This window comes from Dromaius novaehollandiae, chromosome 7 (genome assembly GCF_036370855.1).
Source record: "Dromaius novaehollandiae isolate bDroNov1 chromosome 7, bDroNov1.hap1, whole genome shotgun sequence".
Classification (NCBI taxonomy): Eukaryota; Metazoa; Chordata; class Aves; order Casuariiformes; family Dromaiidae; genus Dromaius; species Dromaius novaehollandiae.
This window is the reverse complement of record NC_088104.1, coordinates 511,269-527,452: the sequence shown is the minus strand read 5'-3', so window position 1 is coordinate 527,452 and position 16,184 is coordinate 511,269. Positions and strand designations below refer to the sequence as shown.

General features: G+C 40.7%; 1 protein-coding gene across 6 annotated transcripts in view; it reads right to left on the bottom strand.

The window, feature by feature from the left end:
* Nucleotides 1–16,184, bottom strand: part of WDSUB1 (WD repeat, sterile alpha motif and U-box domain containing 1) — a 36,503-nt gene that overhangs the window by 16,998 nt on the left and 3,321 nt on the right. For all 6 annotated transcript variants that reach the window (XM_064514507.1, XM_064514503.1, XM_064514502.1 and 3 more), the window contains exons 2-5: nt 14,935–15,356; nt 11,269–11,453; nt 7,070–7,162; nt 6,091–6,184 (exon numbers count right to left, since the gene is read on the bottom strand). In XM_064514507.1, coding sequence (XP_064370577.1) covers nt 6,091–6,184; nt 7,070–7,162; nt 11,269–11,453; nt 14,935–15,332 — 770 coding nt within the window. In that variant the 5' untranslated portion in view covers nt 15,333–15,356. The remainder of the gene's footprint in view (nt 1–6,090; nt 6,185–7,069; nt 7,163–11,268; nt 11,454–14,934; nt 15,357–16,184) is intronic.

Below are 16,184 nucleotides of genomic sequence, written 5' to 3'. Positions count from 1 at the left end.
TTCTGTGCAACTTGCTTAGCACGAGCAGCTGAATTTGCTGCAGCCTTAGGCCGCACTTAGGTAAAATAATGAACTTTTACTCAGTCCAGTAAGAAAAGGGCCTCAGAGCTGGTTCCAGCTAGGGAGATAAGGGAGCTACAAGCAGTCTGCATTCCTGCGTCTCACACTCTGAAAGAGAGGATGTCAAGGCTTTGAAATGAGACCGGAGCAGGGCGTCAGGACCTTGAGGGACAAAGCCTCAGCTCACTGCTGGGGCAGTGTTAATTGCTATGATTTAGAATCACCTCCTCCTCCTCCGGACTTGAGGGACAACAGTAAGACCCAACAAGAAACGAAGGTACAACCGTCAGCAGAAACCGCAACAGTAAAGATAAGGGAGAAAAACAGCCTGCCTAGGAACAACGATGAGACCCAATAAGGAGCAGGAGACCCCAGACCTAAAAATTACTATTGGTCTGAACTACCACGTGAGGGGTGGGAAACTTAATTTGAAAAAAGCTATAATCGCCCAGGGATTTCTTTGTTCGGGGTCCCTCTTCGGAGGCACCCAGCTCGAGCTGTAATTACTGCACAGACGTCATTAAAATTTAATTATTTAACTTGCTTTGATTTGGCTCTGAACTTTTCTGCAGGAACCTAGGGTCGGGCCCTGTTATGGTGGCCGACAAGCCTAATTTCCGTAACAGGGGGGTCACTATAGGAACAAATTTATCTTAGGGGTCACTGAAGTGCAGCCATACATCAAACTCACCTGGAAAACTGATGAGCCAGTGTGGGTGGAGCAGTGGCCCTTAAAAGCTGAAAGGCTGCACAAGCTACACGGACTGGTGCAGGAGCAGCTTTGCGCAGGACATACAGTCCCCTCTGCCAGTCCGTGGAATACCCCCGTATCTGTCATTCCAAAGAAAAGCGGCAAATGGCGATTATTACATGACCTACGTGCAGTAAATGCAGTGATGGAGCCTATGGGAGCACTCCAACCTGGGATCCCGTCACTGGCAACGTTACCTGAGTAACGGCCTCTTACTGACATTGACCTCAAGGGCTGTTCTTTCACCATACCGCTACATCCAGCAGATGCGCCACGATTTGCATTTACGGTTCTGGCGGTCAATAATCAGGAGCCCACGCTCCGCTTTCACTGCCTCAGGGGATGCTGAACAGTCCGACAATATGCCAGATGTCTGTGGCCCGAGCCATCCTCCCCATCCGCAGCGCATATCCAAATGCCTTAGTTTATCACTACATGGATGATATCTTGATCTCCGCATCCCCGAAAGACGCCGTTCAAACGGTTGCCGAGGAGTCACGGAAAACTTTGAGTGCTAATGGTCTGTGTGTAGCTGAGGAAAAGGTCCAAATGCAAGTGCCCTGGAAGTACCTAGAATGGGAGATTACAGACACCACTATCCTGCCGCAGCCTCTGCAGCTAGAACCTGACATCAAGACCCTAAACGACCTGCAGAAACTTCTTGGCACCATTAACTGGGTGCGATCTTATCTCGGGATTATCACACAAGACTTAGCCCCTCTCTTTGCTTTGCTAAAGGGAGAGTTGGATTTGGCATCATCCTGAACCTTGACCCCTGAAGCGCTGTACGCCCTACAACGGGTGTCCACGGCTATTCAAAACCAACAGCACCGCATCTCCCCAACGCTTCCTGTTTGTCTGATTTTGATTTACGATGCCTTTCAACCTTATGCCCTCTTATGCCAATGGGTTTCGGCTGACAACAATCCTTTAAGAATCCTGGAATGGGTGTTTCTAGCTCACACCTTCTCAAAGACTGTAACCACTGGGATAGAAAATGATGGCTTTGCTCATCCAGAAAGGGCGCCATTGATTGCAAAGTCTTTTGGCACGAGACCCGGCTAGCATCTCTATCCCGCTGGCCAAGCAGGACTTTAACTTTTGCTTTCAACAAAGTCTCTCTCTCCAAACTACTCCCGCGGGTTTTGGAGGGGAATTTAACTTCTCCATTCCCCAGCATAAGCTACTTCACTCACTACAAGCCCTGCCTTCACAGCTCAAAATTCATCTCTCCCGTGTACCCCTCCCTCATGCTTTAACCACCTTTATCGATGGGTTGGGACCGTCCGGGAAGGCAGCGGTCTCATGGAAAAATGATCAAGGAGAATGGGAATCCAATACTACACATTAAAGGTTGCACACAGATAGTCGAGATAGCAGCTGCTGTCCGAGCCTTCACACTGTTCAAGGCACAGCCTTTGAACGTTGCTGCTGACTCTCTTTATGTTATGGGCACTACTTAACACCTGGAACGATCCTTTTTAAAAACTCTTACAAATCAACAATTGTTTGTTCTTCTGAAGGAACTGTTGTTTTTGTTGGAACAAAGAGGGCATGACTATGTTGTTTTAGATGTTCGCTCTCGCACTGCTCTACCCGGGCCGATTGCCCAAGGCAATCGCGTTGCTGACCGTTTTATAGCAGCTGTGTTAACACCTAACACCTATCAACAGGCCAAACTGTCCCATGATTTTTTTCACCAAAATGCAAAGGCGCTACAAAAAACTTATCGTATCACAAGAGATCAGGCTCAAGACATTATTCGAAGTTGCCCCGATTGCCAAAATGTATCCCCGTTACCACCCTACTCAGGGACCAACCCTCGAGGCCTGCAACCCTGCAATGTCTGCCAGACAGACGTTACCCGTTATCCCTCATTCAGAAGACTGAACTATGTCCATGTCTCTGCAGATACCTTTTCCCATTACGTTTTCACTACTGCCCACGCTGGGGAAAAAAGCCGTGATGTATGTCGTCACTGGCTTGCCTGTTTCACCGCAATGGGGGTCCCCACTCACATTAAAACTGTCAATGGTCCCGCATACACTGTACAACGAACGCGGGCATTTCTTAAAACCTGGGTGGTCACTCATGTGACCAGAATTCCCTATTCCCCAAATGGCCAGGCAATAGTGGAACGTACCCATCGTACTCTAAAAAACATGCTTGAAAAACAAAAAAGGGGGAATAGCCCGGGTGCCTCCCCACAAGAGCAGCTATGGAAAGCCCTATATGTTCTCAATTTTTTAGACCGTTATACGGACCAAAGTGCAGTTAATAAGCATTTTTCGCGTTCTACGTGGCGAGAATGGCCTCGGGTTTGTTACAAGAACCTGGAAACGGGTCAATGGAGTGAACCAGTAGACTTAATAACATGGGGAAAAGGTTATGCTTTGTCTCCACAGGTAACGGACCTCGTTGGGTGCCTGCACGGCTGATTCGACCTGTTGACGCGTCCCTCAAAACACCAAACGAGGACTGAGAGCCAGTCAAGATGAGTCCCACTTCGGGGTATTTTCTAGCAATATCTGCCTGCCTCGTGCAGGGATGGATAGTCCCTCAGCCTAAGGAGAACGTGTGGGTTACCCTGGCGAATGTCACAGGTCAAGACACCATTTGCCTTAGTACAGCCACTCCGCAGAACCCCTTCTCAACGCGCTTGGTGGGACTTCCCCTGGACCTGATTGAGCTCGAGCAGCTTTGTGATCAATCCGTGTTAGGAACCCCAGTATGCAGTAACATCAGCCGCAATGATACACGTGAACCTTGGGATGCCTGGTGGTCGAGGGTGGGCAGTCCGTATGCCAATCCTCCTCAGGAGCTGCAATTGCTGGGCTCCTTAGGAGCACATCGGTGTGTGAACTTTAACTATACGGGAAGGGGTCGCAGCAACGATACAGTCTGGGAGGTGACAGGGAATGGAATCTTTAAAAATGCATCAAAATGGTGTAAGAGGATTGACAATGTTACACAGTCCTTCTCTAGCCATATGACCCTGCCGCCCGGCCTGTTCTTGATCTGTGGAGATAGGGCATGGCTGGCAGTCCCTGCAAGGATCATAGGCGGGCCGTGCACGGTAGGAAAATTAACCCTTCTCACCCCAAATACGACCATGATCGAGGCCAAACGCCACCACAAAGCCAGGAGACACGTTCGCACCTTCACAGAAGAGTGTGACGACAAAGTAACCATATGGAAGCCCGGATAAACTATTGCTGCTTCCTTTCTGGCGCCGGGGTAGCTGCGGCACAAGCACTGGTCACCCTGAACAAGCAGGGGTGCTGGCTAGCCAAACAAAATAATGCTACTAGCTTAGCGCTTCAAAATTTGCTGGTAGACGTGCAATCGGTGAGGCATGCCACGCTGCAGAACAGAGCTGCTACAGATTTTTTGCTGTTAGCACATGGGCATGGCTGTGAAGAGTTAGATGGGAAGTGTTGTATGAATTTAAATGATCATTCAATGTCGATTCATAAAAGCTTACGGCGGCTACACAACCCTACAAATAAGTTGCAGACAGACTCAGGGTGGAACCCTTTTGAGGGATGGGACTGGACGTCAGGTTTGGGGCCATCGGTTAAGAAGATACCGGTGTGTGGATCGGTAGGCTTGCTGGGATTTCAAGCCCTTGCTATCTGTCTCCCCTGCTTAATAAGCCTTATGCAGAGAATGATTCAAAGGGCTTTGCATCAAGTACTTGCTGTACAAATACACAGTGCACTGGCAATATTTAGCTTAAGAAATAAAAAGGGGGGAGATGTGTGGGATGAAGATAAGACGGCGCTGTGTGAGACAGCGGAAGATCACTAAGGCAGAAAGTGCTGATGTGGCAGGTCCTGGGGAACTATGAGCTCCGGCCAGAACATGCGCACGTGAGCTGCCCGTGACCAGGGCGAGCCTTCCTGCCTGCACCACGAGGGACGAAGGGCAGGGCCTGGGTGCTATATAATCAACAATTTGTTGACTCAGTAAACGACCTCCTCCACCATCTTGTCTGAGGTCCATGTCTGCGTATGCCACAAGATGGAAGCAGAATTCAAGTATCAGTTATATAATACCTAAAAAAGAAAAAAAGTGTCCTCTTGTTTTTTTCCAAGTTGCAAACATCTATCTAGAATTTCTTTCTAGCTCCTGGGTTATGTGAAAGTTTCAGTGAAAGATTACCTATATGAAACATAAAAAAACAGAGTTCTATGCATTATGAATTAGTTCAGGATTTCAAAATAATCAGCGTTTTTCACAACAATTAAAATCAAAATCTGTTTGCACTGGATAGTTAACTGACAGTATAGCACACAAATCTCATTATCAAAGTATTCATTATAAATGAAGATTTTTGTCCTTTGTTGATAAAAGCAGTCCTCACAGGTATATAAATCAATCTTAGTGATAAGCAGTAAGAAGAACCAACCTTTTAGTAATATAATAGTGTAAGAAAAACATACTTACTGATTTTAAGAAGGCATAGCTCCTTAAAAAAAACTAATTTTCACAATGCCTCAGACAATACACCTGAAACTATTCAAATCTAAAAATACTTGCATGGAATGCAAACACTGAACATTCAGACTTAGATCTGGCCCTGTTTTTTAAAAGGTTTCCACACAGGTAATATATATGGGTGGTTGCTGCATATCCATATAGAAATTTTTAAAGGGTTTTTTAAAATATTGTGAATGTATTTGGGTAGTTCAATATCATACTCTGAAGGTGAAACAAAAATGTGTATGGCATGCATCCTTCTTGAAATTGGTATGTATACATGCAGAATACATAGACAGACAGACAGATACACACATACACATAATTACTGCAAAGGAACCATTTTTAAACTGCTCTTTATTTTACATCCATCTCCAAGTATCTCTAAGGGAATCTCATAACCTCTCTGCACACCCTGTTCCAATGTCCAACCAAACCCCTGTTAGAACAACTTACTTTCTTTACATCCAGAGAGAATTTCCCATGTTCCAACTTATGCCTGCTGCCTCTTGTCCTATCCCTGGACACCTCTGAGAAGTGTCTGGCTCCATCTTCTCTACATCCTCCCAACAGGTACCTGCCAACAGCAACTAGATCCCTTGCCGCCTCCTTTGAGCCCTCTCTTCTTATGGCTGAACAAATCCAATTTTCTTAGTCTCTTGTCATTGTTAAGGCCTTGACCTCAGGCTTAACTAACTAACAGGCCATAGGAAACTCCTGGACATGACATGAAAAATGCTCAGCATAACAAATGACAGAGTTAAATGCAATTTAAACAAGTAAAAGATACTGCTTACCCTGAAACTAACATCTGTCCATCATAAGAAAATGCACAAGCCAGAACTGGGGCGGAATGTCCACTCAATGTGCATTTATATTTTAATTCAATACCTAAAAATACAAAAAGTAAATTATTACATATGGAAATATCTGACAAGGTATAAGATAACCTCCTTTAAAAAGTATAAAGGTGTCCCAAAGATCTGGCTCTGTGACTTGTTGCCTATGAAAAAGAGGATATAGGATTGCAGAGACAACTTTCACCTCTCTGACTTCTTTACTTTGCAATCCTAGCATTGGTTTAACAGTGTTTTAGATAAATAAATGTGTATCTGTGTATACAATATTCACCTCTACAGGCTTTTACGTAAAAGAGACAACAAAAAATTCCTGCTGAAGATGTTTTTGGTCACCTACTGAGATGACCAGTTACACAGCAGTTACACATCAAAACTGCAGTTCTAGCAGGAGCCAACACATCAGGGACTAATCAGGGTAATAATGAACCATCTTCATTCTTGAAGGTGACCAGCTCTTGTTCAAAGGCTGAGATGTACAGAAAGATGAAAGGAAACTTCTGCCCTGCATAGGGGTAAAGAGGTTTCAACCTATCAACCTGCCTGAAGGCGACAGTAAAAATGTTGCTTGTTTCCAAAAGATAAAAATGCTGATTGAAAAAAAAAATGCTTATCATAATATTAAGTTTGGGCGTTTTGTTTGTGTTTGTTTTTTGTTGGTCATATTTCTTTTAGAAATCTCCACTTTTACAATTATACGAGAAGTTCACTAAATAAAAGTCACAGGGTCCAATCTCACAAAATGCAGCACGCCCTAGCTCCTCTCCAGCGAAGCACTGAAAAGAAAACTTTCAGCTTGTGGTTAGTTTAGCTGTGAATCCATCATGGTAGCATAAATATGATCTTAGATGTACATTGTCAATTAAAAAGTTAAGACATTTGGATAAGAAAAAGAAAGAAAAAAAATACTATTACACACCTAAGAAATCTGCAAATAAAATAAGCCAGAGTTTGATCTGATTATCTTGACCACAAGAAGCCATCTGGAAGTATCTGGACCCATGTTCGCCATCTGATAAAATTCAAAAATATTAAGGTGACTCAGAAGCACTGGAAAGAATAACATAACAGTAAACTAATTCAGCATACCTACACTGAAATTTTATAGGTCTCCTTAATCTCACTGCTATTTGAGTAAGTGTTGATAAAAATAATTGCACAAGTTATAAAAGCTTTTGCAAGTAAAACAGATGTCATTATTATATTGTTTCCTGCACAGGTCAGTAAAGGCCAGAACTGCACTAGTGTGCTGCTATTTTAAGTTTTCTTGATGGTAAATGGTTCCTTTACCTTCTGAGTGCAAGAATATAGTCTTTAAACCTAAATTATATGGGTACACACATTTCCTTTACAGTTAAGTAATTCTCAAACTTTAAAAACCGCATATGCCTGCAAAAATTTTAGAGTATTTTGTAGACTGTTTTCAACATTTTAAATGTTTTAACTTTTCATTTTTATAAACTAACTGATGTTTCATGACTGCAGTCCAGCAAACCACTCTGAGAAATACTGCATTAGTTATTGAAGATGAAATATAACAGTTAAAAACAAAAAAATATTTTAAGGGCAGTGCCAGTCAGTTTATTTGTAAGCATTACGAAAACAAATATTGTGCATCATGTAGCATATGATACAGTTTCTCCTGTATCAAGGGAAGTGACCGGCACTGACCAAAAACAGAAGATCCAAGAAATTAGTTTGTTTTACACATCTTACAGAGCTATGAACCCCCATATTGGTGAGCCAAAACTTCACCACGGGTACAAGCACACGATTGCAAAAAGAAGAGCAAAAGTTGCTGCTCAGGACAGAGTTCTGCCTTTAGCTCATTAATGTGCCTACTGAAAAAGCAGAATATAGTTCTGTTTTGAATGGATGAGAAAAATGCTCATACCCTTTTCTGATTGTCAAGACACACATCTCTTAAAACAAAATTTTAGAAGGCTGGAACAATCAAAATAAAGGAAACCACCGCCAAAATCTTTATTTTTTTTCCAAATCTTTACACAAATAATTTGCCCTAAGTCTACACATTTTAAATCCATTTTTTATCCATTTTTTAATTTACCTGCTTATGGGATTAAAACAATTACTAAAAATACAAGAGAAATTTTTTAACAGCACCCTCACAATTTCTAAATGACAGATGGCTTTGAGACTTTTTCACCCTTTATGTAATCTCCACTCAGATTTTCACATGATTAGAATGAAAGAAGGGCAGCTTAAATGACTTGTTAAAACCACAGGAAGCGGTATGCAAACCACAGATCTGATCTCTTGCCCTACGGAACGATCAGGTACAGTGACTGAAATGAGAGAATGGAACAGCAGTGCACATACAGAAGACCACGAAGAAAAGACCGTCTAGTTCTTCCACCTATCTTTCAGTCTGGGGCAAAATCACTACTACAAGCATCACCAGTATTAAGACTGGAAATCAGAAAATTGTAACAGATGCTTCAAGGGCTCATCTTTCAGGCTCTGTAGTTACTGGGAATAAGGTTCTCTAAAACGTCTGCTCTCTAGTGTTTTCACAGTCAGTTTTTTTTGTCTGTTCTGCGCCAATGTCAAAATAGTCACTGCAAAGCACCTTACAAAATAACCTGAGATTTCATCTCCCTTTTTCCACCAACTATATTTTTAATTTCGCCTGGTTATCATGAAAAAAAAAAGCTAGTGCACAGAGCTGTTTGTAGTTTCATAGGAGCAATTATATCTGCTGAGACTGTGGCAGATCTTAGGAGTTACCTCAAATCAATTAAACACTGAAGTATCAGACTCATTTTTGCTCGGATTTCACGGTGTCGGATTTGGGTCATACAGAGAGATGAGTAGGGCACATTAGCCACCTTGTTGTAAAAGCAAGTGTTTCTTGGTAACTAAGAACAAGTAACTTGGTAATTTGGCCTGGATGAGAATTCCATCTCGACGCACAGCATTGGACCACTATTTTAAGCGGTACTAAATTGTTAACGGGTTATTGCAGTGCTGTACATGCAGAGCTCTTTGGGATACCGTGGTAAAGGGTCACACTATCTTCCACTGAGGTTCAGTAGATACTTTTGGCCCACCAGGTAATTTCACTACAGTTTATTTATTCAGGAGCAGGGCACTGCTCAAGCTTTGCAGTCAGATGGGAAACAAAGCACAGCCTTACAGCTATTCTAGATCTGACGAGATTCTATCCAACAATATCTGAATCCATTTTAAAGAAAAAAAGTAGAATCCTGTTACAAATAATTTAGTGCACACAAAAAAACCAATCATAAACCAGGTTAAAAAAAAAATGCAGGAAATGCTTTCTTGCCTAAATCTATCTTGACTGGAGCTGCAGGAGGTGGAAGCATTGGTAACGTAATTTGTTAAACCCAGAGAATAATCTCACAAGGAAAGGGAGTGGTGGAAATGAAACTCTGATCTGTTTCATGTTCAACATTTTCCTTTGCCTTCAGATGTAATTCTTAGCTCACGATGGAATTTTTAGGTAGTGTTTTCCCCAAGAAAGGTCTGTAGAGATCTTATTTAGAGATTAATCCCCCTTCTATCATGACAGAATAATTCAGTGCTGTCCCTGCACCTTTCAGTGGACACACCTCACTGGTCTGGCACTACCAGTCACTAACCCTGTGTACTGAAGTATACGCTCACATCCTATTTCCTGAACTTTCTCTTCTTTCCTGCTTCTGTTCTTTTAGACAGGGTGGTACAGAGACAGCAGTACTCAGCACTGTACGCAGCAGTTATACACACAATGGCTGCTCAGTTGTAATTCTTCGGCACCTTTCAAAGAGCAGCTCGTGTACTCTGAAAATAGTTTATATACCATTACAGAAACCATCTTGTCTCCCTAAACACATCTGGAAAGCACAGAAGTGCGGCTACGAAGTTAAGTTACATTATTACTTGCTAAATCTGGAAATGAGGCTTCCGCCCAATTTTCCAACCTCTGTCAAAAGCAAATGATAACTTATGTGATTTTTCTAACAATTATTAAATAATTTTTCCAGAAAAAAATATATACTAAACCTAATTAACCTTTCATCATTTCAGACACATTTGTTCAGCTGTGACACTTTCCCGGACTGCAACTATTGGTAGGTTTCTAACAGAAGTTCTTATTGCTTGGGCAAATATTTCTTCCCACTTTACAAGCTATGTGCTTAGACATGCAACTCTTTAATATTCCCACACAACCATACAATGTAATTTTAAAAGCCTCATACACATATGAAAATCTTTCCCTGAGATATCTGGAACTTCAAAATGCAATTTTCAGTATATATATTTTTACACATCAAGAAATCCAAATGCTAACTGTTTTAGTTCCACAGAACGCCTTACAAATATGACATGAATGAAAAGTTAACATAATATATAGTGCAGCCGTGAGAAAGGCCTACACTTTGCATGCCTTATTTTTTTCATCTCAATATCCAAATATATACCAGAATATCAGATTTCATTCTAAAAAGAAAAAGTTCCTGCCTATCACAACTGTGGAGAAGAGTGTGATGACACAAATGAAACGCAACTGATACACTGAGGTCTGTGAAAACAACTCTGAACAGTATCACATTTTAGTGGGACACCTAATAGTCTGCGCTCTCTGATCCCCAAAACTCCTCCAATAGAGCAAGTCAGGTGCAGAAGAAACAGTCGACCTATTTCCATACCACAGCTGAAGCATTCAGCCTGTTATGTTTAAAGCTCTCTGAATTGCTTTAATCCAGTCCTGCTCTCTGGGAAGCAAACTACGAAAGAGTCAGTGTGAATGGTACTCAGGCACTACACCTTCTAGCACCTTTCTCAGTCACAGAAGATAGGCTTCACTTACAGATGTTGCCCAAGCCATTTTCCAAAAGCCAGAAAGGATAATTAGCTACTAAAAGCTATCATAAGCATGCTAATCACCTTGTTTGTTGACCTAGTACATTTCTTGTCACCAAACTCACACAGCTTTTAATTAAAAGTATTCAGAATATTCTGAAACATCATCAGCCCATTGTCATTTGTTAATCTTGAGCACTGATGATAAGAAGCATATGAATAAGAACGAACTACAGAAAAACAAAATAACTCCTCTTCCATGCTCCTCTCCAGAAGAGTCAAGTAACTAACCAGAAACTGGCTGTGAAGAAACATCACAGCAGGTAACGCCAAGATCATGTGTTTTTTCATTATAGAGGCATCTCATTTTATCATCCCAAATGGTTAAATCACCACATGATGATCCAGTGACAAAGAAATTTCCATCAGGAGAAAATGCACAGGCCACCAAAGAACCATCTTTAACATTCCCGGATCTGAAAAGCAAGAGCATAAGAGATTTGAATTTAGAAGAAGTGATGTTCTGAAGAGCTGATCTCTGTACTGCAATCTGATCCAATAAATCCAACTGCTGAAGTTAACTCTGGAACTTGGTAACAGAGGGGAGAGAAACTGCCATCAACAACGCAAAGAGCTGCAAAATGCAGCGCTACAGGAACCAGGGCTGGCTCTTTCACCACAGGTGGAAAAATGTGAGATGTCACCCCCAGGCAATCATTTTAACTGAGTGATAAAACAAGTTTCAAACCAAAGCCATTCTGCATGCACATAAAGGGCTCAATAGTCTGTTTTAAGTTCTATGGTGAGATAATTTTAAAGGTCATCACTGAATATGCAGCTATCATAACACACATTTACATGTACAAGCAGTGAAAAAGCATCTCCCACGACTTCTCTGTGTTCTGTTTAAAGCCAAAACAAAACACCCTAATAACACACATGATACACTGTAGCTGGGTAGAATAATACTTAGTGGTCTATAATGCAGGGTTAACTTCACACCACTGGTATATAAGAAAAAATAATTTGAAAAAAACTGACTTCTGTATTTTAAATAAGGCAGCCAAAGGACTCTGTAAAACTGATTTCAGATTCAGATTTTTGTGCTTAAGTTCTAGCTATTAGCAAAATTTGACAAGAAAATTCCTAGCAGATATGTAGGTGTCTTGGGGTCAGTCCAGCATCCTGCTACTACCTGGTACATAACCTAATGCCAGTTGGAAGTATCCCACTCCTAACATAACGCCCAGCATGCGTAGCTCAAGCTTTAAGTAGGGGTTGGGGGGAAAAGATCACAGACATAAACAACAGTTCCACAGCAGCAAACCTCATTTCCAGAGAGAAAGAAAAACATATTTACTTTGTTGTTGTAGTCTGTAGAACAGCTGCTCATTCTCTTTTGCTGATAGCAATTTTAATTACTGACAGAGGTGTTAAACATTAGGTATCTAATGCCACAGAAGACAAGTCAATAAACTTTCCTGAGATTCTCTCTAACCAGATGTAGGACCTTCATAAAGGCACTGACTCTCTTAATTCGATCATTAAAGGTACTGGCAAATACACTACACTGCTTCCCATTTTTACACGCACAATTCTTCTTCCTCAATTTAAAACTCTCCTTCTTTCATGCAGAAAAAGAATGTAGCTTCTTCTCTGAAGATTTAACAGTAAAATAAATAACATTACACACTTCTGGAGTATCGTCTTAAGACTTTCAGGTCAGATATCAATAACAACTACTGAATGAGAAATTGAGAATCAAATATACGTATTTTTATCAAATATACATAAATTAACTTGCTTTCAGGCTGTCCTTGGTATAATTAACTGCACACCATAAAGATGGTTTAAAGAGCATCGTTACTTCACAGTTTGGATGGACAGTCAATTACAACAGCTGAGCGGATAAGTAGTAACTAGTTACATTTGTTGTAATTATCATCCATATGTTTAGTCAACTGACGCAATAGTGTCGTGAAGGTGTTCTCTTTTTAAACATCAACACAATCAACTTGCAAAAGAAAGAGAGAAGCATAGACTGACATTAGGTGAGTAACTACCAACTTTTGACATGATCTTCAAGGACATCGATAATTTCTAAATAATAGTGATCTCAGCTTAAAGAAAACAAGACGTGCATTTTTATATCTGCAATTAAAAGTGCCAGTAGTCATCCTGAGAATTCACCAGCAGAAAATACATACATATACATACATGTATACACACACACACACACACACACACACACACACACACACACCCCAAAATGCATACAATTAAAGTTAAGCTTACTATTATCGGCACACCAGGACTTCAAGAATGAGTAAAAGTGAAGTGAGAGGGAAGGGAAAGGAAGGCTTAAGGTCCTTCTTGTTTCTTAATGATGTAAACACCAAAATGGAATAACTTCAGCTTAAAAAACAACAGAATACTTTCTACATAGTCCTTATATGTATCAACCATTCAGCTAGGAGGAAATTGAGGATCTAGGCCTCATTACATATATTAAAAGCAAATATTTATAAGGAAATTACTTTTTAACATTACTGTTTTTCCCCCCCCTCCAGTAACTAGTATTCTGAATATGAATTGCAATTACCCTTCATCAGTAGTACCTCAAAACAGATAAACCCTTAGACTTCAGCAGTCACCTGAACAAAATGAATGACATTCCTGATTTTTCTAAAAGATAAAACCAAGAAGCAGAAGGTAATCAACAATTTCTTGTTCCCCCAAAACAAAAGAACCCTTTCAGTGTCTCTGTATGCATTACAGACAACAAGGAGTGGCAAAAATCCATTAGAATTCTGTTCATGGACAAGCTTCCAGATTTAAGATTTCAGATACCTACAGTAAATCATTTTGGAAAACTTTCAGTTCATATCTAAATCACTGCTGCGGAAGGCAGAGGTAGAGAGGCCACAAAAGCAGTAACATGCCTGACAGAATTAACAGAAAACAAACAAGTCTGGCTTTCAAAAATGGCTGCTCATTCACCCTGAGGAGCAGAAGAATGGAATATTTCATAAATTCTCTCAAAATTTCTTAATTTCTTATTTCCTAATTTTAGAGAGAGATGCTGTGTAATTGCTGGTATAAAACTTTAATAATGGCTTGCCTAAGTACAGAATACAGTATCTAGCCTGAAGGCTTTACTTATATTTAGAGACACAGAAAAAGACTTCGAGACTCACTCTAAGGTTCAGACCTTTAACCGCACAGTATCATTATAAACAATCTGCTTTATTTCAAACAGATACTGTGTTTTGGAAACCCAGGTGAAATGCTGATTATCATGAGAACTATTTCAGCTCCAATACTCCATTCTTTCTGCCACCATTTAAGACTTACCCTGAAATAATATGGTTCATGCCAATGCTTTCCAAACCTTTTGGATTGCTGGACTACCATCAACCTTCTAAAATTTTCTTGGACTCCAAATATTCTTGTCATTAAATTCTTAACTAAAAAAGACTATGTATAATGCAATATAAACTACACAGCACTATCAGGCTTCCCTGACCAACTGCATATTACATATCATAGTCTCTTGACCCACTGTTTAGAAACGGGTACATGTAATATACAACACATCCTGATTTCATGTTAAATCAATGAAAATGCTCCCATGAACTCAAAACAAATCATGATCTGGATGACTGATAGCATAAAAATCAAAAGTTCTTGAGTTTGCATTGTTTGACTAAAAAAAAAAAAAACAACCAAAAACCAAACAAACGCCTCAGTCTTTTTTGAAACCATGCACTTCTCCCTCTCCCGTTTATAATCTTTTAGTCCTCTAAATCCAAACCCTTTTTTCTGTGTGACCTAAATTAGTGGTATAAGTGTGCAAGTCTTGTACACAGTACAACACGCTACTTAAAGAACAGCGCTTAAAATAAATTGTATTTCTGACAGTGTAAATGAGATTGTCAAAAACCGTGCGGTACTCACCTGTACAACTTCAACGACTGCGCGTTCCAAAGAACGACGCTCCCGTCCGCTGCACCCGACACCAGGTACGTGGACTCGGGAGAAAACCGGCAGACGCGAACAGGACTCCCGCCGGGCTGCTCCAGCACCGCCAGCCTCCGGCCATCGCGGGTGTCCCAAACCATGGTCGTGCCGTCTGTCGAACACGAAGCTAAAACGTGTCCGGAGGGAGAGAAGCAGCAGCAGTGGACAGCGTACGTGTGACCTTTTAAAGGTGAGTAGGGAAGCTCAGTAAAGTCCTTCAAAGAATAAAGGCGTATCGTTTTGTCCAAGGAACAAGTGGCCAAGCAAGATGAAGAAAAGGCACAGTAGTTGACATCATCAGTGTGATCTGCTAGAGTGTGAATTAATGTCGCCATTTTATCTATTTTCAACTAAAGTATCTGGAAAAAAAAAGAGTTACAACATGTACACTTATCTCTTCCATTTCACAAATGACACATACTACCTCAGCAAGGTACGTTCTCCAGAAAAAAAATAACAAACCCATTTGTAGAGGCAGATTTTCCATCTAAGTGTTGTTTTCCTTTCAACTTAAATCTGAGATTGGCCATGGCAATGAGATGAGGGGTTTATGGCCTGGTTAGAATTAACATATCTAAACTTTTATTGATTTCAACTTGCAATTTTTGCAATACAATATGCAAAGCTTACATAGTAGCTACTTAAAACTTTTAAGACAGTGGTAAAATAATTTATTCTACCTATTGCATTTATGCTGAGATATTTGCTGTATTTGCTGCTCAGATTTGTTATCATTTGCATCCACGCTAGGCACTGTAAAAGACGGTCATCAGGATAACAACTTATAAAGCATGTGGTATGTCTAAAAGACTCTTTCTGTATGCGATCAGCATCCCAAATCAAAGCATTAATTAGGGCATTAAAGCATTAATACCAAAAATATGCCAAAAAATTTCTTATATTACCTGAACAAAAAAACCCAGCCTAGTAAGTTTTCTTCTACTGACCTAGGGTGAAACAGTTCCAAGGTGTCTCTAATTGCCTTCAAACCATCCTCTCTTTAACTGGAAATGCCATGTATCTGTTTCCAGGCCACCTACGTTAACAAACTTTTTTGTGAAACACTGGAATCAGCAGAAGCTTGTCTCACCATACCTATGAACTTGCCTCCCATGAAGTTGTATGTATGAAACAGACTGCTAAATCTCCAACTGGGAGCCTGTACTCTAGGGCTGAAATACAAGCCA